The sequence below is a fragment of the Bos indicus x Bos taurus genome, chromosome 21 (genome assembly GCF_003369695.1).
Source record: "Bos indicus x Bos taurus breed Angus x Brahman F1 hybrid chromosome 21, Bos_hybrid_MaternalHap_v2.0, whole genome shotgun sequence".
In the NCBI taxonomy this organism is placed as follows: domain Eukaryota; kingdom Metazoa; phylum Chordata; class Mammalia; order Artiodactyla; family Bovidae; genus Bos; species Bos indicus x Bos taurus.
In genome coordinates this window covers 41,887,370-41,914,847 of record NC_040096.1, presented here as the reverse complement: position 1 = coordinate 41,914,847, position 27,478 = coordinate 41,887,370, and the positions used below count along the sequence as shown (strand labels likewise).

Below are 27,478 nucleotides of genomic sequence, written 5' to 3'. Positions count from 1 at the left end.
GTCTTATCTTCTGTCGTCCCCCTCTCCTCCCGCCTTCAATCTTTCCCAGCATCAGGGTCTTTTCCAAACAGTCAGTTCTTCGCATCAGGTGCCCAAAGTATTGGAGTTTCACCTTCAATATCAGTCCTTCCAATGAACACTCAGGACTGATCCCCTGTAGGATGGACTGGTTGGATCTCCCTGCAGTCCAAGGGACTCTCAAGAGTCTTCTCCAACACCACAGTTCAAAAGCATCAATTCTTCTGTGCTCAGCTTTCTTTATAGTCCAACTCTCACATCCATATGTGACTACTGGAAAAACCATAGCTTTGACTAGATGGACCTTTGTTGACAAAGTAACGTCTCTGCTTTTTAATATGCTGTCTGGGTTGGTCATAACTTTCCTTCCAAGAAGCATCTTTTAATTTCATGGCTGCAGTCATCATCTGCAGTGATTTTGGAGCCCAAAAAAATAAAGTCTGACACTGTTTCCACTGTTTCCCCATCTATTTCCCATAAAGTGATGGGACCGGATGCCATGATGTTAGTTTTCTGAATGTTGAGCTTTAAGCCAACTTTTTCACTCTCCTCTTTCACTTTCATCAAGAGGCTCTTTAGTTCTTCTTCACTTTCTGCCATAAGGGTGGTGTTATCTGAATATCTGAGGTTATTGATATTTCTCCCAGCAATCTTGATTCCAGCTTGTGCTTCATCCAGCCCAACGTTTCTCATGATGTACCCTGCATATAAGTTAAACAAGCAGGGTGACAATATACAGCCTTGACATACTCCTTTTCCTATTTGGAACCAGTCTGTTGTTCCATGCCCAGTTCTAACTATTGCTTCCTGACCTGCATATTGGTTTCTCAAGAGGCAGGTCAGGTGGTCTGGTATCCCCATCTCTTTCAGAATTTTCCACGGTTTATTGTGATCCACACAGTCAAAGGCTTTGGCATAGTCAATAAAGCAGAAATAGATGTTTTTCTGGAACTCTCTTGCTTTTTCGATGATCCAGAGGATGTTGGCAATTTGATCTCTGGTTCCTCTGCCTTTTCTAAAACCAGCTTGAACATCAGGAAGTTCACAGTTCACATATTGCTGAAGCCTGGCTTGGAGACTTTTAAGCATTACTTTACTGGAATGTGAGATGAGTGCAATTGTGCTGGAAAACTCAGCAGTGGCCACAGGACTGGAAAAGGTCAGTTTTCATTCTAATCCCAAAGAAAGGCTGTGCCAAAGAATGCTCAAACTTTTCTCAAACCTTGAGCTATCCAATGCATTTTTCTTATGGAAATGTTTTTCTTAAGCTATGTTAATTAAACTATTTATTTGATTTGGAATTTGCCTTTCTTCAAAATGGTTCCACCTAAAACTAACTTTTTTCTTTTCTCAAACCTTGGGCTGACAATAGCTCAACAAACCAGTATTCATATCAATTGTTTTTTTTAAATATAAATTTATTTATTTTAATTGGAGGCTAATTACTTTACAGTATTGTATTGGTTTTGCCATACATCAACATGAATCCACCACAGGTATACACATGTTCCCCATCCTGAACCACCCCCTCCCTCCTCCCTCCCCGTATGATCCCTCTGGATCATCCCAGTGCACCAGCCCCAGGCATCCAGTATCATGCATCGAACCTGGATGGGCGATTCGTTTCATACATGACACTATACATGTTTCAATGCCATTCTCCCAAATCATCCCACCCTCTCCCTCTCCCACAGAGTCCAAAAGACTGTTATATACATCTATGTCTCTTTTGCTGTCTTGCATACAGGGTTATCGTTACCATCTTTCTAAATTCCATATATATGCATTAGTATACTGTATTGGTGTTTTTCTTTCTGGCTTACTTCACTCTGCATAATAGGCTCCAGTTTCATCCACCTCATTAGAACTGATTCAAATGTATTCTTTTTAATGGCTGAGTAATACTCCATTGTGTATATGTACCACAGCTTTCTTATCCATTCAACTGCTGATGGACATCTAGGTTGCTTCCGTGGCTGGGGGGTGACACACCTCACGCCATCCTATCTCAAAAATGCATATTGTGGGAGAGGGGCCTGGTAAAACTCCGTCAGCCTTGAGGTGTCTCACTTATCCAATTAATAGCTTTCTAACAGATACAAAACAGCTTTCTGAAACTAGTAAAGGAGGCACTCTTTTTTCCCCCTTCTGATGTCTATGTCAGAAGCTTTCTCTCTTTTATACTCTAATAAAACTTTATTATACAAAACCTCTGAGCAATCAAGCCCCATCACTGGCCCCATATTGAATTCCTCTCCTCCAGAGGCCAAGAATCCCAGTGTCTTTCACAGCTCAACAACAACCTTTCAGTAAGGAATGCAGAACTAACAGGCTTTCACCCACTAGAAGAATTCGGGAAACATCAAAAAGAGAGAGGAGACTCCAGTGTACATGTCCTACCAACCTTCCAGAATCCTTCTCACTGGAATCCATCTTGACTGCATGATGCATGTGTCACCAGGAAGGACCTTGAGTCAGAGTGATTGGCCAGAGACAACTCAGAAACTAACTGGATTATCATAAAACCCCAGAAGGCGAGCCACGTGGCAGAGCAGTTCTTCCGGGTTCCGTTACCTCCTGCTTTCCACCAGGGTGTCCTCTCCCAATAAAGTCTCTTGCTTTGTCAGCACATGTGTCTCCTCGAAAAATTCATTTCTGAGATTTAGACCAGAGCCCACTCTCAGGTCCTGGAAGAGGTCCCCCTTCTGCAACAGTACCAATTACTGCTATTGCTACCTCTGGGCCCAAAATGCCAGCAACTAGGTTTCAGTGCAACTGCTACTGCCACCAATGCCACTTCTGCACCTGATCTTGAACCTCCTGTGTCTGAAAGCCCTGCCAACAATGACATCAGGAAAATGGAAGCCCCATGCAGAAGCCCCAAGCACTGTTTATTCACATTGCTCACTTGCAAGCTTAATCTTGCATGTAGCATCTAATCAGCATGCCTGCATCCTAGCTGCAAAGGAGGCTAGGGAACTGATATCTACATGGAAAAAGGATAATGTGGGAATTTCCCCAAATATAAAAGTTATTCAAAAGGTGACCCTGTCCATTGACTTCACCCTAAAAGCTTTTCACAGTGATTAGCCTCAGCAAGAGAAGCAAAACTGCATTCTGCTGAGGAGTGACTGGGAAGTGAGAATCCAGGCTCTAAGAGTAGTAACTGTCTTAAATTTAGAAAATTAAGGTGTTCCCCCTCTTTGTGTTAAGGGACTCCTATTAAACGCAAATATACCTTTTAAGAAGGTTATGTTTCATTCACAAGTTAATGTGAATTACTTTAATCAGCTTCACGCCCAGCAGAGTGCAGCTAAATACAGTACTTAGAATATTAGACTTTTGACTGTGGCCCACAGGAAGAGAATCTATCTTTGAAGTTGTAGGTCAAGCCAGGAGCAGATATTGGAGACCCTAAAGGTAACATAACATAACATAACATAACATAACATAACATAACATGCATAGGCGAAAGACTTTGACTATGTGGATCACAACAAACTGGAAAATTCTTAAAGAAATAGGAATACCAGACCACCTTACCTGTCTCCTGAGAAACCTGTATGCAGGTCAAGAAGCAACAGTTAGAACTGGACATACAACAACTGACTAGTTCAAAATTGGGAAAGGAGTACATCAAGGCTATATATTGTCACCCTGCTTATTTAACTTATATTCAGAGTATATCATGCAAAATGCTGGGATGGATGAATCACAAGCTAGAATCAAGATTGCCAGGAGAAATATGAATAACCTCAGATATGCACATGATACCACTCTAATGGTAGAAAGTGAAGAGGAACTAAAGAGCCTCTTGATGAGGGTGAAAGAGGAGAATGAAAAGCTGGCTTAAAACTCAACATTCAGAAAACTAAGATCATGGCATCTGGTCCCAACACTTCATGGCAAAAAGATGGGAAAACAATGGAAACAGTGACAGACTTTACTTTTTTGGGTTCTAAAATCACTGTAGATGGTGACTGCAGCCATGAAATTAAAAGATGATTGCTCCATGGGAGAAAAGTTATGACCAACCTAGAGAGCATATTAAAAAGAAGAGACATTATTTTGACAACAAAGGTCCATCTAGTCAAAGCTATGGTTTTTCCAGTAGTCATGTATGGATGTGAGTTGGACTATAAAGAAAGCTGAGCGCAGAAGAATTGATGCTTTTGAACTGTCTACTCCTGAGACTCCCTTGGACAGCAAGGAGATCCAATCAGTCCATCCTAAAGGAAATCAGTCCTAAATACTCATTGGAAGGATTGACACTGAAGCTGAAACTCCAGTACTTTGGCCACCTGATGCAAAGAACTGACTCCTTGGAAAAGACCTTGATGCTGGGAAAGATTGAAGGTGGGAGGAGAAGGGGACAACAGAGGATGAGATGGTTGGATGGTATCACTAACTCAATGGACATGAGTTTGAGTAAACTCTGAGAGTTGGTGATGGACAGGCAGGCCCAGCATGCTGCATTCCATGGGGTCGCAAAGAGTCGGACACGACTGAGTGACTGAACTGACTGTGTATGGATGAGAGCATTGGACCACAAAGAAGGCTGAGTGCTGAAGAATTGATACTTTTCAATTGTGGTTCTGAAGACTCTTCAGAGTCCCTTAGTCTGCAAGGAGATCAAACCAGTCAATCCTACAGGAAATTAACTCTGAATATTCATTAGAAGGATTGATGCTGATGCTGAAGCTCCAATACTTTGGCCACCAGATGCAAAAAGCCAACTCACTGGAAAAGACCCTGATGTTGGGAAAGACTGAAGGCAAAAGGAGGAGGCAGCAGAGGATGAGATGATTAGCTAATATCACCAATTCAACGGACATGAATTTGAGCAAACTCTAGGAGATAGTGAAGGACAGAGGAGCCTGGTATGCTGCAGTCCATGGAATCACAGGGTCAGCCATAACTTATTGACTAAACAACAACAACAAAATAAAGGAGAAAGAAGATGGAGAGCTATTCTGAACAGAGAGTTGGTGACTAAGAAGAAATTCTTCTAGATCTGGTATGGCCCTAAAAATCCAGTTTGTGCCAAATTGTTTAAGCTGCAGACTTTATCTTCTCTGCAGTTAAGTCTAGTAATCCCCATTTAGTTCAGGCTTTCCAGGAGGTGGCTCCCCTTCCAAGTCCTGTCCTTCCCTTACTGGTGAAACCCAGCAGGACCCTGCAGGGTCCTCCTAGATACAACAGTCCCTCGGTGCCCCTATTACAGGAATGGGGATTCCTTCCAGGGCCTGAGAGTGGGCTCTTGTCTAACACTCAGAAATGAATTGTCCAAGGAGACACACATGCTGACAAAGTAAGAGACTTTATTGGAAAGGAGCACCTGGGTAGAAAGTAGGAGGTTGAGGGAAGCCAGGAGTACTGCTCTACCACGTGGCTCGCAGTCTTGGGTTTTATGGTAGTCGGGTTAGCTTCTGAGTTGTCTCTGGCCAATCATTCTGATTCAGGGTCCTTCCTGGTGGTGCACACATCACTCAGCCAAGATGGATTCCAGCAAGAAGGATTCTGGGAAGTTGGCAAGATATGTGGACTGGAGTCTGCTCTCTCCTTTTGGCCTTTCTTGAATTCTTCTGGTTGGTGGTAGCCTGTTAGTTCCGCATCCCTTACCAGGAACCCCTGTTTAAGATAACTCATGCGAGTGGTTACTATGGTGTCTGGCCAGGGTGGACAGTTTCAGTCAGTGGTCAGTGGTTCCTCTAACATCGCCACCTTGGTTTTTTTGTTTTGTTTTGTTTTTTGTTTTTGGTAGAAAAAGAGTCTTTACTGGGTTCCAAAGAGGAGATTCAAGAAGTTATTAATTGCTGCTGCTGCTGCTAAGTCTCTTCAGTCGTGTCCGACTCTGTGCGATCCCATAGACAGCAGCCCACCAGTCTCCCCCGTCCCTGGGATTCTCCAGGCAAGAACACTGGAGTGGGTTGCCATAGCCTTCTGCAGTGCATAAAAGTGAGAAGTGAAAGTGAAGTCGCTTAGTCGTGTCTGACTCTTAGCAACCCCATGGACTGCGGCCCACCAGGGTCCTCGGTCCATGGGATTTTCCAGGCAAGAGTACTGGATTGGGGTGCCATTGCCTTCTCCAAGTTACTAACTAGGGAAGTGAGGAATGCAGAAACAAAGGGTATCAGTCAAGAAACAATAATAGCTCGGCTACATAACAGAGTCCTAGTTCCTCCTCCAGGAATATTTATAACAATTTGACATATACTTTTGACTTGTCCTGCAGGAACTAAGACCTCGACCAGGGTGGAGGATGTGACTACATTCTGAGACTACAGATCAGTCTGAGGGAGAAGACTGATGGTTTAGATTTCTGGATCACCACTGTTTTAGGTCACCACCAACCAATAAGAAGAAAATCACATACCCTGCAGCCTTTTGGCACACCCCGCCCCCCAAATGTTGCCTTTAAAAATTCTTCCTTGAAAACCATCTTGGAGTTCAGGAGGGTTTCTTCTGCACGAGCTGCCTGTTCTCCTTGCTTGGCCCTGCAACAAATCTTTCTCTGCTCCACACTATAAAGTTTGCGATTGACTTCACTGTGCATCAGACTCATGAATTTGGGTTTGATAACACTGGGAGGGTAAGAACACAATAGTGTAAAAGAAATCCTTTTCTAATGTTCCCTATTGTTTTCCTTGGGTCTTCACTAAATTCTGAGCCCTGTGAAGTGAGAACAGCATCTTATTCCTCATATATTTCCAACACCTAGCAAGGTGTCTGGCATGATAAATAAACGTTTATACCAAAAACTGGCTAAATATGTGAATGCACTTATTAATTAATTTCAGAGTTGGAATTGTTCTCTATTTGTGGGGTCTTTATATTGTCCTTCCTCAAGCATGCTAAGGCTCTACAGTATCTCTTTTGCTTCACTTGCCAAAAGAAGCAATCAAGGAATTGCCATCTGATAATACTGATAATTCCTTTTTTTTTTTTTTTAATCTCAGTTTAGTTCAGTTCAGTTCAGTTGCTCAGTCGAGTCTGACTCTTTGCGACCCCATGAATCGCAGCACGCCAGGCCTCCCTGTCCATCACCAACTCCTGGAGTCTACCCAAATCCATGTCCATCAAGTTGGTGATGTCATCCAGCCATCTCATCTTCTGTCGTCCCCTTCTCTTCCTGCCCCCAATCCTTCCCAGCATTATGGTCTTTTCCAATGACCTTGACTCATGGACCTAACATTCCAGGTTCCTATGCAATATTGCTCTTTACACATCGGACCTTGCTTCTGTCACCAGTCACATCCACAACTGGGTATTGTTTTTGCTTTGGCTCCATCCCTTCTTTCTTTCTGGAGTTATTTCTCCACTGATCTCCAGTAGCATATTGGGCACCTACCGACCTGGGGAGTTCCTCTTTCAGTGTCCTATCTTTTTGCCTTTTCATACTGTTCATGGGGTTCTCAAGGCGAGAATACTGAAGGGGTTTGCCAGTCCCTTCTCCAATAGACCACATTCTGTCAGACCTTTCCACCATGACCCATCCGTCTTGGGTGGCCCCACATGGCATGGCTTAGTTTCATCGAGTTAGACAAGGCTGTGTGATCAGATTGGTTAGTTTTCTGTGATTATGGTTTCAGTGTGTCTGCCCTCTGATGCCCTCTTGCAACACCTACCATCTTACATGGGTTTCTCTTACCTTGGACGTGGGGTATCTCTTCACCGCTCCTCCAGCAAAGCGCAGCTGCTGCTCCTCACCTTGGGTGAGGGGTATCTCCTCACAGCTGCCCATCCTGACCTTGAACATGGAGTAGCTCCTCTCGGCCCTCCTGCACCCGCCCAGCCACCCCTTCTTGGATGTGGGGTAGCTCCTCCCAGCCGCTGCCCCTTACCTCGGGTGTGCCGCCCCTGACCTTGGAGGTCAAGTAAATGCAATTGAAGATTTAGATGTATATGAACAATTCATTATCAAAATTCTATTATTTATTTACTTCTTGCTGGAGTCAGTATGAAGTTTACTTAGTTACAGCACTCAAAGACAACGAAAATGGTTCATTATTTTTTTGGTATCAAATCAAATTTGATTCCAAATTTTCTTCCCCCATGGTCCAAAAGAGAGCTGTAAGTCCATAGTGGCTCCCTGTAGCATGCCTCTTAGTCAAGTCTTAAAGATCCCTTGAAGGCAGTGGTTTCCTTCCTTTGTGAAATAAAATTCTTATTTTATGGCAAAATAAGGAAAATTTAAACATAAAAATTTTCTTTGTCCTTTGAACTCCTCTCTCCCCAGCTACCGTCCATTGTATATCTGCATTACACATCAGACAAACCTCCCCCACCTGCATACCTTTTTAAACATAAAAAGCAACACTCTCTTAGCATCAAAACAACTCCTTAAAAGATAACATTCTTGGAACTTTCCTGGTGGTCCAGTGGCTAAGACTCCATGGTCCCAATGCAGCAGGCCTAGATTCCATCTGTGGTCAGAGATTTAGATCCCATATGCTGCAAATACGACCCAGTGCAGCCAAAGAAATAAATATTTAAAAACAAAGAAACAACCAAAAAACACACTTACACATCAACAAATTAAATTTTTTAAAAGATGACATTCTTCCTTATTCTTGCAAAGGGTCATAAGATGCTTAGATCTGGGTTGTATACATTATCAGTAATATGTCATTTAATGTACAGCCTTCTGTTTCAAAACATTTATATAACTGTGCCTTGACTTCTAAAGGGTGGAATAGTTCTCAGAGTTTTCTGAGATGCTCTTTGGATTATAATCCTCAAATCTGGCTCAAATAAAAATTTCCATTTCTTTTTAGATCAACTGATTAAATTTTTGTTGACACCTTCCTGCCATGCAAGCTGGGCATTATAGGGGGCATTTTCACCAAGGCAAGAGTCTTAGCAACCATTCTCCTCTGATGTCTTGCCATATTCCCAAAGGCCGGAAAAAAAAAGGCCAGAGGAGGAGTAAAAGACTTTGACTCATCTTACACTGATTACTCACTAAGTCAAACTTCACCTTGCTAAACTCTTGGAAAAATTAAATATTTCCACTAGAAACATTAACAGCAGCGATGTCTCTCCTTGTCTTCTCAGCTGTTATATTCCTACCAAAGGGGGATAAAAGAGTCCTCATTGTGGCCTTGACAACCTCTTAGGTCAGGGTGCCAGATGTCTTTCACTTGCCTACAGATCGACACCAAGCATTCTCCCCCTTGTTTTCTGCCCTGGATGTTGGGACATCAACAGGTCCCCTGCTTCTTAGTTTCTGGTTAGGTTTTATGATGGGGGCGCTCTGGCAGGAAACAGAAGGAAGGCAGACAATGCTGTCAGGTGTTTCTTTTCCTAGCTCCTTTCCTAAAAGGTTACTTAAAGTTAACTGTGCTTCTTAGCACATGGTCCATTCCTTCTCTTAAGGGTCTGTGTACCCCTGGATTCGAGATTCCCTCCCTTTCCCCTTCAGGCCAAGGGAATGATAACATCTCAGCTGCTACTAAGTCTTGATTTTGTCCTGAAGACAAAGGTCCATCTAGTCAAAGCTATGGTTTTTCCAGTAGTCATGTACGGATGTGAGAGTTGGACCATAAAGAAAGCTGGGTGCCAAAGAAATGTATTTTTGAACTGTGTTGTTGGAGAAGACTCTTGAGAGTCCCTTGGACTGCAGGGAGATCCAACCAGTCCATCCTAAAGGAGATCAGTTCTGAATATTCATTGGAAGGACTGATGCTGAAGCTGAAGTTCCAATAATTTGGCCACCTGATGCGAAGAACTGACTCCTTGCAAAAGACCCTGATGCTGGGAAAGACTGAAGGCAGGAGGAGAAGGGGATGACAGAGGATGAGATGGCTGGATGGCATCACGGATGTGATGGACATGAGTTTGAATAGGCTCCGGGAGTTGGTGAAGGACAGGGAAGCCTGGCGTGCTGCAGTCCACGGGGTTGCAAAGAATCAGACACCACTGATCGACTGAACTGAAGTCCTAAGTTACTATGCTACCCACTATGGATCTCCTACACCTACAACTTTGTAAATAATGCCTCTGTCAGTAAAACTCTTCTAAGGTTATTCTATGTAGACTATGTTATTTGATTGCTGATAGGTCCCTGATTGAACAGTGTGATAAAATGACATATTTTCTCTGACTATAAATAATCATTAACTTATTTCCCAAATAATGTATTTGTTTATGGCATTTATCCATCGATTTCAAAGAACTACATAAAAAATAATTTCTACATTTCTCAGTAGAAAGATATAAGAGGAAATTTTTTTAAAAAAAGAATAAAATCACAATTCTCATACAAACATAAAATTAGCATATGTCAAAAACTTTTATTTCATTCATTCTTAACAAGGAAGAAGCCAGTGATATATTACAACCAGCTCAAAAAAAGAACTCAAATCTTCTCAAATGCTCTTGCATGCTAAGTCGCTTCAGTTGCGTCCGACTCTGTGTGACCCTATGGACAGCAGCCCTCCAGGTTCCTCTGTCCACAGGATTCTCCAGGCAAGAATACTGGAATGGGTTGCCATTTCCTTCTCCCTTCTCAAATAAAGAATTCCAAAAAATTTATGTACATACTTCCTAGCCAAGGAGATAGATTGTAACTCCTTACCCCTTGAGTGTGGGCTGTGTTTAGTGATTTGCTTCCAAAGAATAAATCATGGAAGTGGGTATGTGTATAAATTTACAGTGGAGAAATCTGGCAAACACACTACCTTAGCCAGGTAATTAAGGTTAACATTATCACTGATAAGACCTGCTAACAGCATGTATCTTTGATATAATGTAATCAGAAGTACTTCATCTCTATAGTCATCCTCCAAAAACCCATAATCCTGCTCTAATCATGAGAAAAGACACCAAATTCCAATAGAGGGGCATCGTACAATGTACCTGATCAGTACTACCCAAACTTTAAAGGTCATCAAAAACAAGGAAAGTCTGAGAAACTATCACGACCTAAGGAAATATGATGGTTGAATACATTGTGGTATCCTGGATGGGATACAAAAAAAAGGATTTAAGAAAAAAATAATAAATCTGAATAAAGTATGGAGTTTAATTAATACACCAGTGCTGATTTCTTAGTTGTAACAAATATACCATAGTAATTCAGGATATTAATAATAGGAGAAATCAGGTGAGGGATAACTTTCTGTGGTACTATTCTAAAGTTTATTAGAAAGAGAGAGAAAAAACTACTCAAGGTGCTATATATTTATATTCAGGAAAAGAATGCTGAAATGAATTTACAAACAGATGCAAATCTGGCAAAACATATCCACAGAGTAATGATCAAAATTTACAGGCATGAATGATTTGCTTTCTATCACTATGCAAAGAGTTAACTTCTATTTCTACAGAGTTGTAAAATAATCTAGTCACAGACAAATCCTAAAAAAAAAAAAAAAAAAAAGAAAAACAAACCAATCCTGTATGGCCCTCTAGGGCTAGGTGAATCTCAGATGCTCCAGCATTCTGTTAAAAAGATACCTAGAAATCTCTTTGCCCATTTCAAAATCTTTTACAATTTTTTTCTATAAAGGATTCAGGTGTCAAAATTATTTTAAAAAGCCCTTACAACAGGCTGGCCTGATTTGACAGAAGTATACAAATATTCAAAAGGTTATGCAATGCTTTGCTAAGTTATCAGAACACTATGAACTGAAAAATAACCCAAAGATGAAGATAATTTATCAGCCTGCCCTGGGGAAACTCTACAGACTGCCAAAGATATACATCATTGCCTTAGAGTTAAAAGCACTTGCTATGATACGTTACCTAGGCAACACACCAGCAAATGGTGCAGTAATAAAATCGAATTTTAAAAAGCAAGATGAACAAAAGAACAATCAATATCAGGTTCCAAACTCAATTCCATTTCCTACCTGTTTGTACAAACTATTCATGTTAAGAAGGGACTCAGCAGGAGACATAAGCGACACAGGTTCGTTCAATCCCTGGGTTGGGAAAATCCCCTAGAAAAGGAAATGGCAACCCACTCCAGTATTCTTGCCTGGAGAATCCTATGGACAGAGGAGCCTTGTGGGCTATGGTCTACAGGATCGCAAAGAGTCAGACACGACTAAAGCTATTCAGCACACAGCACACACAGCTCTTAGGTGGGAACTATCATCTTACTAGGCCTCATATTTTCATCTGGGAGAGACTTCAACTGAATTAATGCCATGACAAAAATATATGGTGACAAAAATATATATGGTTATGACTGGAACATTTGCCCTTGGAGTTTTCTTTTAAAGTTCTTATTTAAATATGTGTGTTTCCTTTTTCTTCACAGTATTAATGCATGTGTCAAGTGTCTTGAAGCCAGAATTCACATGGGTCTTTCACACCTCAGTTTTAGATGCCTTGGTGGAAGAGTGTCTGTCTCTTACAGTAAATTGGTAAAGACACTTCTGAATATAATCTAGTAAACTCTGCTTGACCACAGGGGAAAATGTGCTGATCATGCCTTATGTGAGAATTTCCACTCCATGACAGTAATATTTCTTATTATACAAATAAATCCATTCGTATTCTGGCTCTATCCCAATTTACATGCATTTTAGTGAGTATGAACCAATTTCTCATAACCTTATCGCCTCCCTAGGCACTGAGGAAAAAGAAACTTTTCTAAGCTTTGAAGTAGGGGGTTAGGTTTCTTCCAGCCTTCCCTGAAATGAAACATCTCCCTCCTCGTGTTGCTTTTCTACTGATTAACATTTCCATGTAAAGCCTCAGGCGAGAGGCTCATTTTAGAGCTAAATCTTAGGAAAAGCTCCGCTCATTCCAAGAATGATGAAACAGACTACTCCTTGTTGCAATCAGGAAGCTGACTATCAGCTGCAAGGGATCTTTCAGAAGTGGTTCTCAATTTTTTTATGTTTGTGAAACACTTTTGAGCATTAAAATTTGGGGCAGCCAACTTGAATGAATTAAATCACTTAAAATAACTCTAAATTATTATACATTTCAGAGGGCCTGGAATGCATTCATAACTAACACGCTATCCAGATGGTCTCCTTTCAGCACTGTGTTTCAGAACTATTTCTGCCCAGTGATTTCTTGTATTCTCACAAGGAAAAGCTCTCTTTACATTCCAGTTAACCTCCCTCTAGAGCCAACTTAATGTTGTGCTTTGCCTTTTACTTCTAACTTGAAGAAAATTGTACAACACGATCCACTTCAGAATTACACATGATGAACATAACTGTCTCATAACAAAAATTACAGTTACATATCTGTGAAAACTTTGCTACATTGTCAGCTCAGCACTCCAGTCAAAAACAGTCTTGTCTGTTTTCAATTTCCCACATTGCAACTGACATAATTCCATTTTCCTTTACTTCCTATGCTTTATTTTTATTCACATTTCACTATTTTATTGCAGGTATAGCTGACTTTCTTAAATTCTCTGTGGAATGAGGTTAGAGGTTCCAAAAAAATAAATAAAATACAGAAAGTAAATACTTTCTCTTTGGTGCCTACTCTCTACTGACCTCTGCAGGTAGAAGGAAAGAATAAGATCAGCACCCAACATAAAGATTTAAAAGTAACTGGTGTTTTTTGAGAGGCTAACCATTACCCACCAGACTCCATCTATTCACAAGAAGGATTTCCCAATTTGCTGAACCCTTCATTGTGTAAAAATTTCTGGGAACCACAGACTATTTTCAAGAGACTTCCCTATCTCCTACATCCATATACAAATGGACATGAAGTCCTCTCTCATTCAAGCTCAAGGTTAAGCACCTCTATGTCAAAATTCCTTCAAGCCCTGTAAAACTTGAGTCTGGGAGTCAAAGAGAATAGAGACATAAAAGTGCAGGCAATGCAACTTGTCTGTGCTTTGCAGACAAATGTCAACAAATGTATGAACCCCTGCAATGCAGCAATCAGAGATAATATGAGATTTTGCTGTTTTTACAAATGTGTGCAGGCAGCCTGCAAGATAACCAACAAACAGGCAGTTTCAATTCTGTGTAGAAAGGACCTTTGATTACGCACGGATTATTTTCTTCAATCACACTACTTTGTATGGATAGCAACACTGTCAGTGATGTCATCTTCTAAAACAACAGAGAGAAATGTACAGGCATATTGTGCCAGTTGAGCCCAAATCAATGACCTGGGTAATGCAGTCAGGGTAACACTATTATCCCTCATCTAAATCCTTCAAGCCCATAGAAAAATAATGCTAATCTGATGCAGGTTCAAGAAATACGTTATGTGGGAAAGAAAATCAAGTATTTAATTTTACATACACTCTAATATGTACTTACAGGAAACACCACAGAATATATAGTTTTTACAATTAGGAGCATGTTTAAAATTTATTAACAATCACAGGCTTTCTTGTATAAGAATATTTTTATTGAGTATATTCTATGAAAGACTGATGTTCAAATATGTATTCATATAGCCTATCAATACCTTTCGACAACCGCGAGAGAAGAAAGATTTATATAGCATTTAGGTGGCAGTGTTGCTTTACTGATTGGGGTAAGGAAATTTTTTGAAAGATTTATTAGACCTTTCAGTTTCACCTACACTTGTTTTGTGATTCAATTGACTCGTTCTATGTACCTATCTTCATAATGGACATAATATGGATTTATGCAGATTTAATTTTGTTTAACGTTTGGAAACTTACGCGTTCTGAGATGAAAAAATGTGTCTTAAAAAAGTATGCAGGGAAGAGAACCACTGGGTCCTTAAAATCTTTTAAAAGAATCCACTGAGCGTCTTCTACCGAGTTGCAGGTTGGGGTAGAGTTAAAGATTGTATTGACAGAGCTGTGAAGCCCGCACATCCGGGTCACCGGAGAGCCAGGCAAAGGCCCCGCCCTCCTGGAGGCGGGGCCACGAGCGACCAGGATGTTCCTCCGTCTCGCCGCGCCCCGCCCCATCCTCCCTGAGCGTAGAGGGCTGGCCTGTGCGGCGCGAGGCCGGAACCTGTGGGATATCCACGCAGCTTGAGCTATGGCTGACAGTGGCAGAACGCCTCAGGCCCGGGCTCTCCTGCAGCAGTGCCTGCACGCCCGGCTGCAAGTACGCCCGGCCGAGGGGGACGTCGAGGCCGAATGGGTGGAGGTAACGTTGGCCCCGCAGCTCCGGTTATCCTATGGCGCGCAGGGGCGGTTCTCACCGTGCTGTCCTGGTGATTCGTACCCCGCGCTCACTCCGAGCCAGCCTGCTGGCGCCTGGCAGGTGGTGCGGTCGGCGCTGGACTCCTGGCCCGTCCACCCAACGCTGCCGTTAATGCCTGCCTGGCCTCGCCTTTCTCCTCAGTCTTGCATCACCGGCCCCGGCCCCTTCTCCCTCGGACTTCCAGAGGAGATTAAGAGGGACCCCGGGGATTTGAGCTTCCTCTCAAACGATCTACCTGAGCTCGGTGTACTTCAGGCCTAGTAGTCTCAGACCTCTTGCTTCAAAAGAGCAAAAAGCCTTCTTACTCCTGGCGCCTTGACCGGGCTGCTGGTGACTTATGGTGGTCTGGTTCGAGCTTCTAGGTTAGACTTGTTGCAAACGCTGAAGATCTGTTTTGACTTGTACTCCAGATCCCGTCGAATTCCGTCTTATGTTGGGTGCAGCTAGGTGTTAACACAGTAATGAGATTGCCTATGAAACTTCCTTTCTCAAGAAACTTAAAAATTTGGCTTATTTCACACTAGGAACAAAGACCACTACTTTAAAAGTTGCATTGTTATCAAACACACTTCCTCCAAAGAATTTTAAACATTTACGCCAAATGTCCTTCCACTTGAATATTTGCCTTTTTAAGACAGCCTGCCCATATGCAAAATTCCATGCAAAAACATGTTCTTTGAGGCCCTGACTTATTTTTGGAGTAAGCTGAAATGAAGGGAGGTCTTCCCTGGTAGCTCAGTGGTAAAGAACTCGCCTACCAATGCAGGAGACGTAAAATTTGCAAATTCGATCCCTGGATGGAGAAGATCCCTTGGAGGAGGGCATGGCAACCCACTCCAGTATTCTTGCCTGCAGAATGGCATGGACAGAGGAGCCTGATGGGCTGCCGTCATGGCGTCTCACAGAGTCGGACACCACTGAAGTGACTTAGCAGGACCACTCGCAGAAGGGGAAAAACTTGTAATAATAATAAATAAAACTTTTGGAGGTACCAAGAAACTTTAATGGATCATTTCATTCACTCATCTGCTGAATCCCATCCCAGATCTAGCACTCTGTAACACAATCTTCGTTATTATTTTAAATACAACACATAGACCCTATGTGGATGACTATTCTTACATCACAATCTGTTGCTGCTGCTAAGTCGCTTCAGTTGTGTCCAACTCTGTGCGACCCCAGAGACGGCAGCCCACCAGGCTTCCCCGTCCCTGGGATTCTCCAGGCAAGAACACTGGAGTGGGTTGCCATTTCCTTCTCCAATGCATGAAAGTGAAAAGTGAAAGTGAAGTCGCTCAGTCATGTGCGACTCCTAGTGACCCCATGGATTGCAGCCTACCAGGCTCCTGCGTCCATGTTACCCTCTGGTAATTTGGAAATACTGAATATTTATAAGCATAAACATTCTGGTATTTTTGCCGTCCCTTTTCTTAAAAATTCATTTCTTGTTTCTTTTGTTGTGGCCTTTTAAAAATTTATCTTCCTTACTTTGAAATTTTATTCTTTCTTTTTTGCCATCCTTTCCAAAGAGTTGCCTATTTTTATATTTGCTTCAGTTCAGTCGCTCAGTCGTGTCCGACTCTGCAGCCCCATGAATTGCAGCATGCCAGGCCTCCCTGTCCATCACCAACTCCTGGAGTTCACTCAAACCCACGTCCATTGAGTCGGTGATGCCATACAGCCATCTCATCCTCTGTCGTCCCCTTTGCTTTCAGGGGATTATAAATCCCAAACTATTAATCATTTAGATTTCTTCCATGCCTCTTTATCTTTTTATATGCTTCATGTCACATCTCCTTATGCAAAATCAAATAGTTTATTGCAGCCTGCCAAACTATCAGTGTGTTTATAAACTTTAAAAGCTATTTTAAAGCTTTCTCTTCCACTCCCACACATGGTTAAATTAGTATAAAGAGTTGACAAGTAATTAGAGAGTAAATACTTTCCTCTTTCTCAAGCATCCTCCATTCTGTTATTAACAGTTATAATTTTTTAAAAGCTTTCTTTTTTAATTGTCACAAAGATTTGAAGGTTACTTTGCGTATTCTTGGTTTCATTCATTTAGATCTTTGCTCTCACAGTAATGTTTTTCTTCCTGAGAGGCATGAACTTTTTAACCTACAGTGAGAATTATCTGTACTTCTCTATATATTTGAAATGCTCTGTTTATACCAAAAGAAGCTATAAGGAAAGTGATTCTGTTTTGAAAATGGGAATTTGTAGGTCACAATTTAAGAGCTATTGTTGTGGTAAACTAAAAGAAAATACCTTAATGAGGAGTGGTATGTGGTGAGTGGTAAGAACAGGCATTTATTCATGCAAGTAATTAGATGCTTAAATCTGATGTTGTTTAGTTATTAAGTCATGTCAGACTCTTGTAACCCCATGGACTGTAACCCACCAGGCTCCTCTGTCCAAGGGATTTTTCAGGCACCTCATAACGTGTCCGAATATGAATGTGCTTGAAAAATTTTGCCCTGTGCCAAAACAATCCCAGGAGAGAAGGCTGTGACAGTGGTGCAGGTATCTGTATCATTCCACCTGCCACCTCCTTACAGTGGGTATGCGCTGGAGGCACTTGCTAGTTCCAAGAGCACTATTTAATTTTTTTTTTGATGGAGGGATGAAGCTATTTTATTGAGGAGCTTTGGGAGAGGGTCAAAGGGCTAATAGAACAATGAGATCTGTCTTCCTTCTCCCCAGCTTCACCCTAGTCCTCTGAAAGGCAATCGCACTTGTAGAAGGTTACTTCCTATCCAGATAGATCAGGTGTGAATGCAGAGCTGTGTTTATATTTATTTAGAAGACTATTTAGATAACACATAGAACCTATAAGATAAAGTTGAACTTAAATGCACTCAGCAGAGCCTCTATCATGTACAAAACAGTCTATAAAGTGCTTTGGGAGTTAAGATGTAAAATAAATTGTGTTTCAGTCCTTAAATTTCTTTTCACATACTTAATAAGCAAATATATAGCTCTTACTATGAACCAGGCACTGTTTTAAGTACTCTACAGATATTAACTCCTTTAATTTTCACAATAGCTCTTGGACTCAAAAGGTTAATCTACAAAATAAAAAATTTAATGATTCGCTTTGCAGCAAAATGAAAGTCATTTATCAAATGTCTTCTCCATATAGTCTCTCTCCTACAAGAGCTAAGAAAGAAATGTCCTAGTCATTATATAAAATAAGCTTACATTCCTGATAACAGACAACCTCTTGATGTAGAACTTAATATGAATGCGATTTCCAAGGTTTAATCACTGTGTGTATTTAAAGAATTAACAAAAGTAACAAAAAAATAATAGGACAGAAATTTCTTGGAGTTTATTGCAATGGAATCAGACCCTTATTTTTATTATTTATAAGTAAATGGATTAGTAAGAACGAAGAATGATGATGTCAAAAGACATGTAAGTCACAATGTTGTTTATACATCAGTCATATCTGATATTATGTGAATTCATTTGATGTTGAATGAATAAGCCTCTGCAAAACTGAATGTTTCTAAATCTGTCAGCTTTACTTGAGGAGGGGAAGTGAAGTGAAATGAAGCTGCTCAGTCGTGTCCGACTCTTTGGGACCCCATGGACAGTAGCCTACCAGGCTCTGCTGTCCATGGGATTTTCCAGGCAAGAATATTGGAGTGGGCTGCCATTTCCTTGTCCAGGGGATCTTCCCAACCCAGGGATTGAACCCGGGTCTCCTGCATTGCAGACAGACGCTTTACCGTCTGAGCCACCAGGGAAGAAGTCTAGTTCATAATCCTAATGATTTTGATTAGAGGTTTGAAGGTATAACTTGGGGTCTTCACTGCTCTTGGCTCTTTGGTTTTTTTTTTTTTAGGTGCCATCAATTTATTTTTTAAAAGTTTGTTGAGCTCACCAGGTTTATCTGGATTTTAAAATCACCCAGGGGTCTTACTTCTAGGAATTTACCTTATGAAAATACTTACCTTGACTGTATTTTTAACTTGATTTTTGAAAGAAGTGATAACTGAGGTGATTGAATATAGAAAAATATTTTCTCACACATTTAAGAAATCAAGACTATTGTAAAAAGTTATTTCTCTTCTTCTGCGTTTAACCTCTTACCTATAACAGTTGTAAAATTTTATTCATTTTCCTCTGTATCTCTCTATAGAAGTTTCTGATCTGAGTTTATTGTGGTTTCTCATAGGTTCAAAGAGGATTAGTGATCTACGTGTGCTTTTTCAAGGGAGCTGATAAAGAACTTCTTCCCAAAATGGGTATGTGTTTAGTATTATTTGTTTTATAAGAGTGAGAGTGAATAGCAATAGATGAACCAGAAGGGCCAAAGAGTACAATCTTATATTATACAGGTGTGTAAGTTATAAATGACTTAACTCTGTGTTCTGTTGTTGACTTTATTTATTTTCCTGTTCCAAAACTTAATGTAAGCAAGTGTGGTGGAATTCTTTTAAAATATCTGCAGCTTTTCGGATGGCTGATGGACTGGTTTAGAAGAGTGTACAAAAACACACAGAGACAACACAGCAGTATTTAGCCAAGGATACAGAAACTTGTGGAAGCAGGGTGGCCACACAGAGAAAAACAGATGCTGCATTTCTTAATATAGTTTTCTTATCTCTTAGAGGCCCTAACAGGGGGATGTAGGTGACACTGTATATGCAAGATGTGGTTCAAATCTGTGTAGATCAGGCTTATATTATTATTATGGAAAAATTTACATTCTGTAAATTCTTTGTAGGAAATGCATATAAATATTCTTGAATCAAGTTTGGTATCATCATAATCACACCTCCCCTAGGGGCAGAGAAAACAAAGTCAGTGTTCGGGCATCTCTGCAGGCATAATTTACCTGCCTCCATCTTCCCAGTGTTCTAAATAGTCTATACCTCTGCACATTCCTTTGATAATTACATAGGTTCAGATATACCAAATCAAACCATATGCTATCTCAAGACAGTATTTGATAGAATAATTATGTCCAAAAAAAAAGCCTGAAATAGTGGAGCTATCCCTAAAGTTGGGGACAGGTTATCTTTCTCTTCATTAGTAAAGGCATTACCCATTAGTTGGATTAATAAAGTAGCTCAGATGATAAAGAATCTGCCTGCAATGCAGAAAACCTGGGTTCGATCCCTGGATCAGGAAGATGCCTTGGAGAAAGCAATGGCTACCCACTTCAGTATTCTTGCCTGAAAATCCCAAGAACAGAGGAGCCTGGCGGAATGCAGTCCATGGGATCACAAAGAACTGGACATGACTAAGTGACTAATACATACACGTAAACTATACAGATGGGTAATTGAAGCAGGCAGAAGTTAATTAACCCAGAAGAGCTTTGAACAGTGGAACTCAAGCGTTAATAGCCCAATGAAGAACAATTTGAACAAAGGGCTAAAGCTTCTAGAGGAGATTTTATGCTGAGACATCAAACATGTTTGACAACTTTGTCAGAAGTTGAAAACTAGACTTGAGAGGGGCCTGTGATAGGTAAGGATGGAAAGCCAGTAACTGTAATAGTTTGAAATTTGAATCTGGAGGATAATACAGAGCTTTAAAGTGTTTAAAGAGAAAATTAAATGAGGTCTCTTGTTAGAGAGGATGATTGCAGGGATTTAAGGCTTGGTTGTTGGGCATTCTGTCTGTTTCTGCTTTGAATTAAGGCCTTATTGACCATAAAAAGTATATAGTAGAAATCTTCAAAAACAGGAAGGGCATTTTTTTCATGACTTAATGTTGACTTTCTAAACTTGTTTTTATATATTCTTAAATGGATCCTAATTATAATAAGGCAAAATGAACCAGCCAAATGCAAGCCGCATTTTGTTATGTAGTAATTAAATCCTGTGTACATACATGTATGTCTTTCTGAGTTTACTTTGAATATGTGCATGAGATTGTGGTCAGTTAAAAGTCCGCCTTAACTCTTCTAGTGGACAGTCTATAACACAAAGCTTTTATATATCATGATTCTCAGTAAAGAACTGTGACTCTTAAGAATCACATTCTACTGGTGTGAGTTATAAGCAAAACAAGTCCATCTATTATTGATAGAAGTAGCTTGTACTTCCCTCTATTCCAGGAGGCAAAGTATGCCAGTGTGACGGGATTCTCTTAAACAGCCCACCTCATACTTATTACATGGATTCAGATTTTTCCAGTCAAATCATGTACCTCTTGGGAACATAATAACCAGTTACAACCATAAAGTCTGAAGTAGCATGACTAACATAGAAATGTGCATAATCTTCCTCAATTCATCTTCAGTATAATTGGACAGATTCAGGGGCCCTGTCAAAGCTTTGCTTCCCATATTCATCATTAGAGATACTTGAGTTTCCAAAAAGTGAAAGTGAAAGTCACTCAGTTGTGTCTGATTCTTTGCGACACTGTGGCCTGTACTGTCCATGGAATTCTCAAGAGTGGGTAGCCTTTCCCTTCTCTAGGGGATCTTCCTAACCCAGGGACTGAACCCAGGTGTCCCACATTACAGGCACATTCTTTACCAGCTGAGCCCCAAAGAAAGCCCCAAGATGCCATTAATTCATCATCTCATTTTAATTCTACTTACTGACATTTGTATTTGTATTTACTTCTACATGCTGATATTGGTGGCTCAGTGGTAAAGAATCTGCCTGCAATGCAGGAGATACAGGTTCAGTCCCTGGATTGGGAAGATCCCGTGGAGGAGGGCACGGCAACCAACTCCAGTATACTTGCATGGAGAATCCATGCTCAGAGAAGCCTGGTGGGCTACAGTCCATGGGGTCCCAAAAGAGTCGGACGTTAGCAACAATAACAACTGATATTTGCGTTATCAATCATCAATGCATGCATACTTACTTGTGTCTGACTCTGCAACTCTGGACAGACTCCTCTGTCTGTGGGATTTTCCAGGCAAGAATACTGGAGTAGGTTGCTATTTCCTCCTCCAGGGGAATCTTCCTGACTGGGGGATTGAACCCCCATCTCCTGTGTCTCCTGCATTGAAGGCAGATTCTTTACTGCTTGGGCCGTAGGGGAAGCCCTTCTTTGTATGCCAACAGCACTAATTGAATTCTCAGAGCCAGTAGAGGGAGATGTATGGAAGTGTAATAAATTGCATTTACCTTTCTGGCCTATTATTTCAAAACTGCCTTCTTAGTCTGTCACTGGCCTGAGGCCTGGATAGCTGGGTAGTGATTTCTGTGGAATGAAATGCTCTGGAGAATTACAGTTTCCTTAAAAGCAATCGATAAGGACTGCTGGCTATATAGCAAAGTCCTATTTATAATAGAGAAAATTAGAAGTATTTTAAAATAGGTATTAGTTAAATGAAAATTGATAGTGCTTAATGCATAACTTAGAAATTCATTTGGGTGTTCACCTTGGCAGGTTTTCACCAGGTTAATTCCTTGATTTGTAGAGTAAAAGCCTTATTGAGTCCTTGCTGATATTTGCTACAGGCTTTCTAAAATTGAAACCATTGATACCCCACCAGAAACCATAGCTTTTCAAGCCTGATTATTCACAAAAGAATGTGAGGTTTCAGTAATTCTTTTACCATCTGTGTCCTCTCAGGACTATTCTTTATAAGCAGAAGTTACTTATATGCCTTGTAGAGGTAGAAAGACCCTGAGTGTTTATATTAGGCATTTCATTTGCTTTTTGTTTTGAAAACTGGCCAGTGTTGAAATGTAAAAGTTCTCTAAGTTTAGTTTTTTTTAGCTCACATAAACATTTATGGTTATTTTGACACTTCTTACTAGCTGTGAGTGTACTTTCCATAAATGGCATAAAAGTAATAATCCTATATTTTCCAGTATGTATGTGAAGATAATGCCAGTAACTCTATGCCTTTGGATTTACTTTTCCAGTTGACAATGAATTTATTTTATTTTATTTTTGTGACAATGAATTTCTGATGATTCTACCTTTCACCTTTATCCTTCTCCCACTGGTGATGTTTGTATTGATGAAATGATTAGTCTATGTTAATAATGCCTTTGAGGTTATAAAACTCCAAAATCAGCTAGTTTGTAACAGAATTGAACCTGGAATCTTTGTTTCAGCTTAGAACTCTAGGCAACTAAGTTTAAAATAATAAATGCACTAAGGTTTTTATTTAATATTCTTTGTTATAAAGCATAATATGTGTGTGGAGGATCTTTCATGGTCTTTTCCAGTAGGATTTGCTCTGAGATATAAAAAGGAACAAAAAGGCAAAATCTTTTCATATATCCCTCAGGGAAGCAATATTTTAAAGTTCTGGTATATGGTTAATTCTGTAGTCTTTTCTGGATGATTTTATTGCAGGAAGATCCTAACTGCCAAGTCAGATTTAAAACATCATGCCATTTTCTGCTTGAAATCTTCCTTGTTTTTCATGCTTAGATCATTTAGCTTACTGAAGCCATTTTTGAAATCTACATAGAGACTTTGGGTTAAAAGCATGAGCTGACAAATTGGATTTTCAACATGAAATTTGCTGAGTAGAAGATTGTTGTTTTTCTTCATGTTTGTTTTTTGCTTTGTTTTCCCTTTCTTCCCCACCCAGTTAATACACTGTTAAATGTGAAATTAAGTGAAACAGAAAATGGCAAGCACGTCTCTATATTGGATCTACCTGGCAACATTCTTATCATCCCTCAAGCCACCCTTGGGGGTAGAGTAAAAGGAAGAAGCATGCAGTATCACTGTAACTCTGGAAAAGAAGAGGGATTAGAACTTTATTCCCAATTTGTGAATCTCTGTAAAAAAGAATTAGCTGCTAATAGCAAGTGTGCTGAAGCTGGGGTTGTCGTGAAACACGGTACTTACGGCAATAGGCAGGTGTTAAAGCTCGACACCAATGGACCGTACACACACCTAATTGAGTTTTGAAAGTTTCGACAGCCGTAATTAGATTCCCTAGCCCCTTCTTCTGGAGAAGGCAATGGCACCCCACTCCAGTACCCTTGCCTGGAAAATCCCATGGACGGAGGAGCCTGGTGGGCTGCAGTCCATGTGGTCCTAAGAGTCGGACACGACTGAGCGACTTCCCTTTCACTTTTCACTTTCATGCATTGGAAAAGGAAATGGCAACCCACTCCAGTGTTCTTGCCTGGAGAATCCCGGGGACGGGGGAGCCTGGTGGGCTTCCGTCAATGGGGTTGCACAGAGTTGGACACGACTGAAGCAACTTAGCAGCAGCAGCAGCAGCCCCTTCTTCTTGAGTACACGAATCTGCAGCATTTTTAGATAAGAAAATCCTGGGTTCCATCCACAACTCTGCAGCCTCCTAATTAGATGACCTTGCCAGTCACCTAACTGTGGATGTCAGTCACCTTCCATCCCACTTTCCCCTACACTGACACTCAGAAACTTGAAATATCCTCTCTTCACTTTATGGTCATTGATAAGAACATGGAAGTGTTCCTAGAGAGTTGTATTTAAGCTTTTTGCTGTGAAGCATTTTGTACAATCAAGAAAAATATATTTCTTATGCCCTCAAATATATGTGGTATGTAATAAAAATCACTATTTGTGTTAAAACTAGGTAAAACCCAGCACAAACCAATTATAATTTTGTCAAATTTGTTTTAATATTTCAGATTTCCATATTTTGAATAAAAGAATATGCATTTACTATTCTTCTAATACTATGAAAATGTAATGCAGAAATGTTATTGTGCATTTTAATATTACTTTCCAAGAATATCCAAGTGCTTTAAGTTAAGAATCTTTAGTTGATATAGGAACAGGGGATGGGGGACTAAAAGTTGTTGTTTTTGTTTAATATTCTTGGTTAATATTCTGTTTCTCAGTTTTTTACCAAAACAGTGTGTGTCATATTGTTTGTCTTTGGTTTTTAAAAGTTACTGTTTAATTAAATTAGTGCTCATAATTTTTTTAGGAAGTTCTTTTCTTGTTGATTTAGATTGCTATATAATAGGAATAAAAAGGGAAGCTTTCTGCTGGAATTACTTGAAAACAAGTTGATTTGTTTATTTCTGTTTTATTGACTTAGTGATTTGGACCCAGTGTCATTTTTTCTTTTAGTGTATTTTTGTGTCCTCCCCTCTCAAAATTTATATGTTGGAGTCTCCCAAGTCTCCTAATGGTATTTGCAGATGGGGCCTTTGGAAGGTAATCAGGGTTAATAGATCATGAGAGTGGGTGTCCTCATGATGGGATTAGTGTCCTCATAAGAAGAAACACCAAAGATTTTACTCACCCTTTCTTTTCCGGCCATGTGAAGATTCAGTGAGAAGGGGGCCTTTTACAAACGAGGAAGAGAACCTTTACCAGAAACTGACCATGCTGGTGCCCCGATCTTGAACTTCTAGCCTGCAGAACTATAAGAAAATAAATTTCTGTTGTTTAAGCCACCGTAAGTGTCTGGTATTTTGTTCTAACAGCCTAAGCTAAGACAGTGATATAAATAGCCAGTAAGGTAGGCTTTTCAAAGCCAAGAGAGAAAGATCTATAAGAAGTTGAAAGAACAAATGAATCAATAAAAGGTATTGTTCACTTTTTGCAAACTCCTTTGACTTGAATCAAATATTTTAAAGAGTGAAAATGAAATAGTGTTTCTTAATTATCAAAAGATGAAAAATTGAGTTGAATAAATACCTTAAGTAGCTGTTGAAAATTCTTTGTGTCTTATACAATTTCTTTAGGATTGGGTTCCTTAGATTCTTAAAGTGTCTTAAGAAAAAAATCCTATTTTCTCTGTATCCTTCCTGTACTATTCTATTTTAGAACTTGAGGATCAATAATTGGCTTGGTAGTGAGCTCATTGTCCTGAACTTTTGCTTTATTGATTCACAATACACTTATTGAAATGTAATAAACTATTCATAAACTTGCAAACTCCAATTTTCTCAGAATTTCTCCAAAGAAGTGTATGTCTTTCAAAAAGATTATGTGTTACCTATTTTAAATCATTTTGATGTGTGTGGGTGAAATGCTGACTCACAGCCCTAGATTGCTATTTTATAGTTCAGGCAGTTCTCCTTTAAAAAAAAAATTTGCTTGAGGTACTTGTGGAGAATAGCAATTTCAACTACATGAAAGGTTATTAAGCAGAAGATGACACCCAAGTTTGTTTCATTTCCCAGGAGACTAGAACAAGCGAGAAAAAGCAAGAGAAATAGTAGATTTGAAAATAACTACTGTGTCTTTCTCTAGCTCTCCTGGCCCAAGATGCTCCAAGAACCTTCAACAGATACCTAGTTTTATCTTCACAATATATAATGAGGACAGTGCTCTGGAAAGTAAGAAAATGCTGGAATAATTTTCCCAAGATCATACATTAGGGAGCAATAATTTCCATCTCCCTGACTTTTTTTGTAGTGAGAGTTAAAATTGATCTTTATAAAGGTTTGGCATCTCCCAGTGTGGATCACTTGAGAAAGAACAGAAAATAAATTGTTTACTTACTGAATTAGGTGGCTGCAGGGTTACACCTAATTTAGGTGTCTTCTGTCTCTGTTCTTCGAAGATTCTAGAATGTTTAAATTAGAGTATCTTTTCTTTTAACTGAAGTATATAGTTATTTACAGTGTGTTTCAAGTATATAACAAAGTGATTCAGTGTGTATGTGTATATATATATTTTTCAGATTCTTTTCCCTTTATAAGTTATTATAAAATATTGAGTATAGTGCCCTGTGCTATACAGTAGGACCTTATTGTTTGTCTATTATATATCAGATCAGTTCAGATCAGGCACTCAGTCCTGTCCAACTCTTTGCGACCCCATGAATCGCAGCACACCAGGCCTCCCTGTCCATCACCAACTCCCGGAGTTCACTCAGACTCACGTCCATCGAGTCAGTGATGCCATCCAGCCATCTCATCCTCTGTCGTCCCCTTCTCTTCTTGCCCCCAATCCCTCCCAGCATCAGAGTCTTTTCCAATGAGTCAACACTTCGCATGAGGTGGCCAAAGTACTGGAGTTTCAGCTTTAGCATCATTCCTTCCAAAGAAATCCCAGGGCTGATCTTCAGAATGGACTGGTTGGATCTCCTTGCAGTCCAAGGGACTCTCAAGACTCTTCTCCAACACCACAGTTCAAAAGCATCAATTCTTCGGCGCTCAGCCTTCTTCACAGTCCAACTCTCACATCCATACATGACCACTGGAAAAACCATAGCCTTGACCAGATGGACCTTTGTTGGCAAAGTAATGTCTCTGCTTTTGAATATGCTATCTAGGTTGGTCATAACTTTCCTTCCAAGGAGTAAGCGTCTTTTAATTTCATGGTTGCAGTAACCATCTGCAGTGATTTTGGAGCCCAGAAAATAAAGTCTGACACTGTTTCCACTGTTTCCCCATTTATTTCCCATGAAGTGATGGAACCGGATGCCATGATCTTTGTTTTCT

The 27,478-nt window shown here is 40.2% G+C and overlaps 2 protein-coding genes across 3 annotated transcripts in view; both read left to right on the top strand.

Moving 5' to 3' along the window:
* Positions 1-14,859: 14,859 nt before the first annotated feature.
* On the top strand, positions 14,860-25,964 carry DTD2 (D-tyrosyl-tRNA deacylase 2 (putative)). The gene is made up of 3 exons (XM_027521779.1): positions 14,860-15,080; positions 19,321-19,390; positions 23,668-25,964. The coding sequence occupies exons 1-3, from the start codon at positions 14,970-14,972 to the stop codon at positions 23,991-23,993; spliced, it is 507 nt and encodes a 168-aa protein (XP_027377580.1). The 5' UTR covers positions 14,860-14,969; the 3' UTR covers positions 23,994-25,964.
* The window catches only part of HEATR5A (HEAT repeat containing 5A), a 129,340-nt gene continuing 121,180 nt past the window's right edge, over positions 19,319-27,478 (top strand). For both annotated transcript variants that reach the window (XM_027521777.1, XM_027521778.1), the window contains exon 1: positions 19,319-19,390. The gene's annotated coding sequence lies outside the window, so the exon portion shown is untranslated. The remainder of the gene's footprint in view (positions 19,391-27,478) is intronic.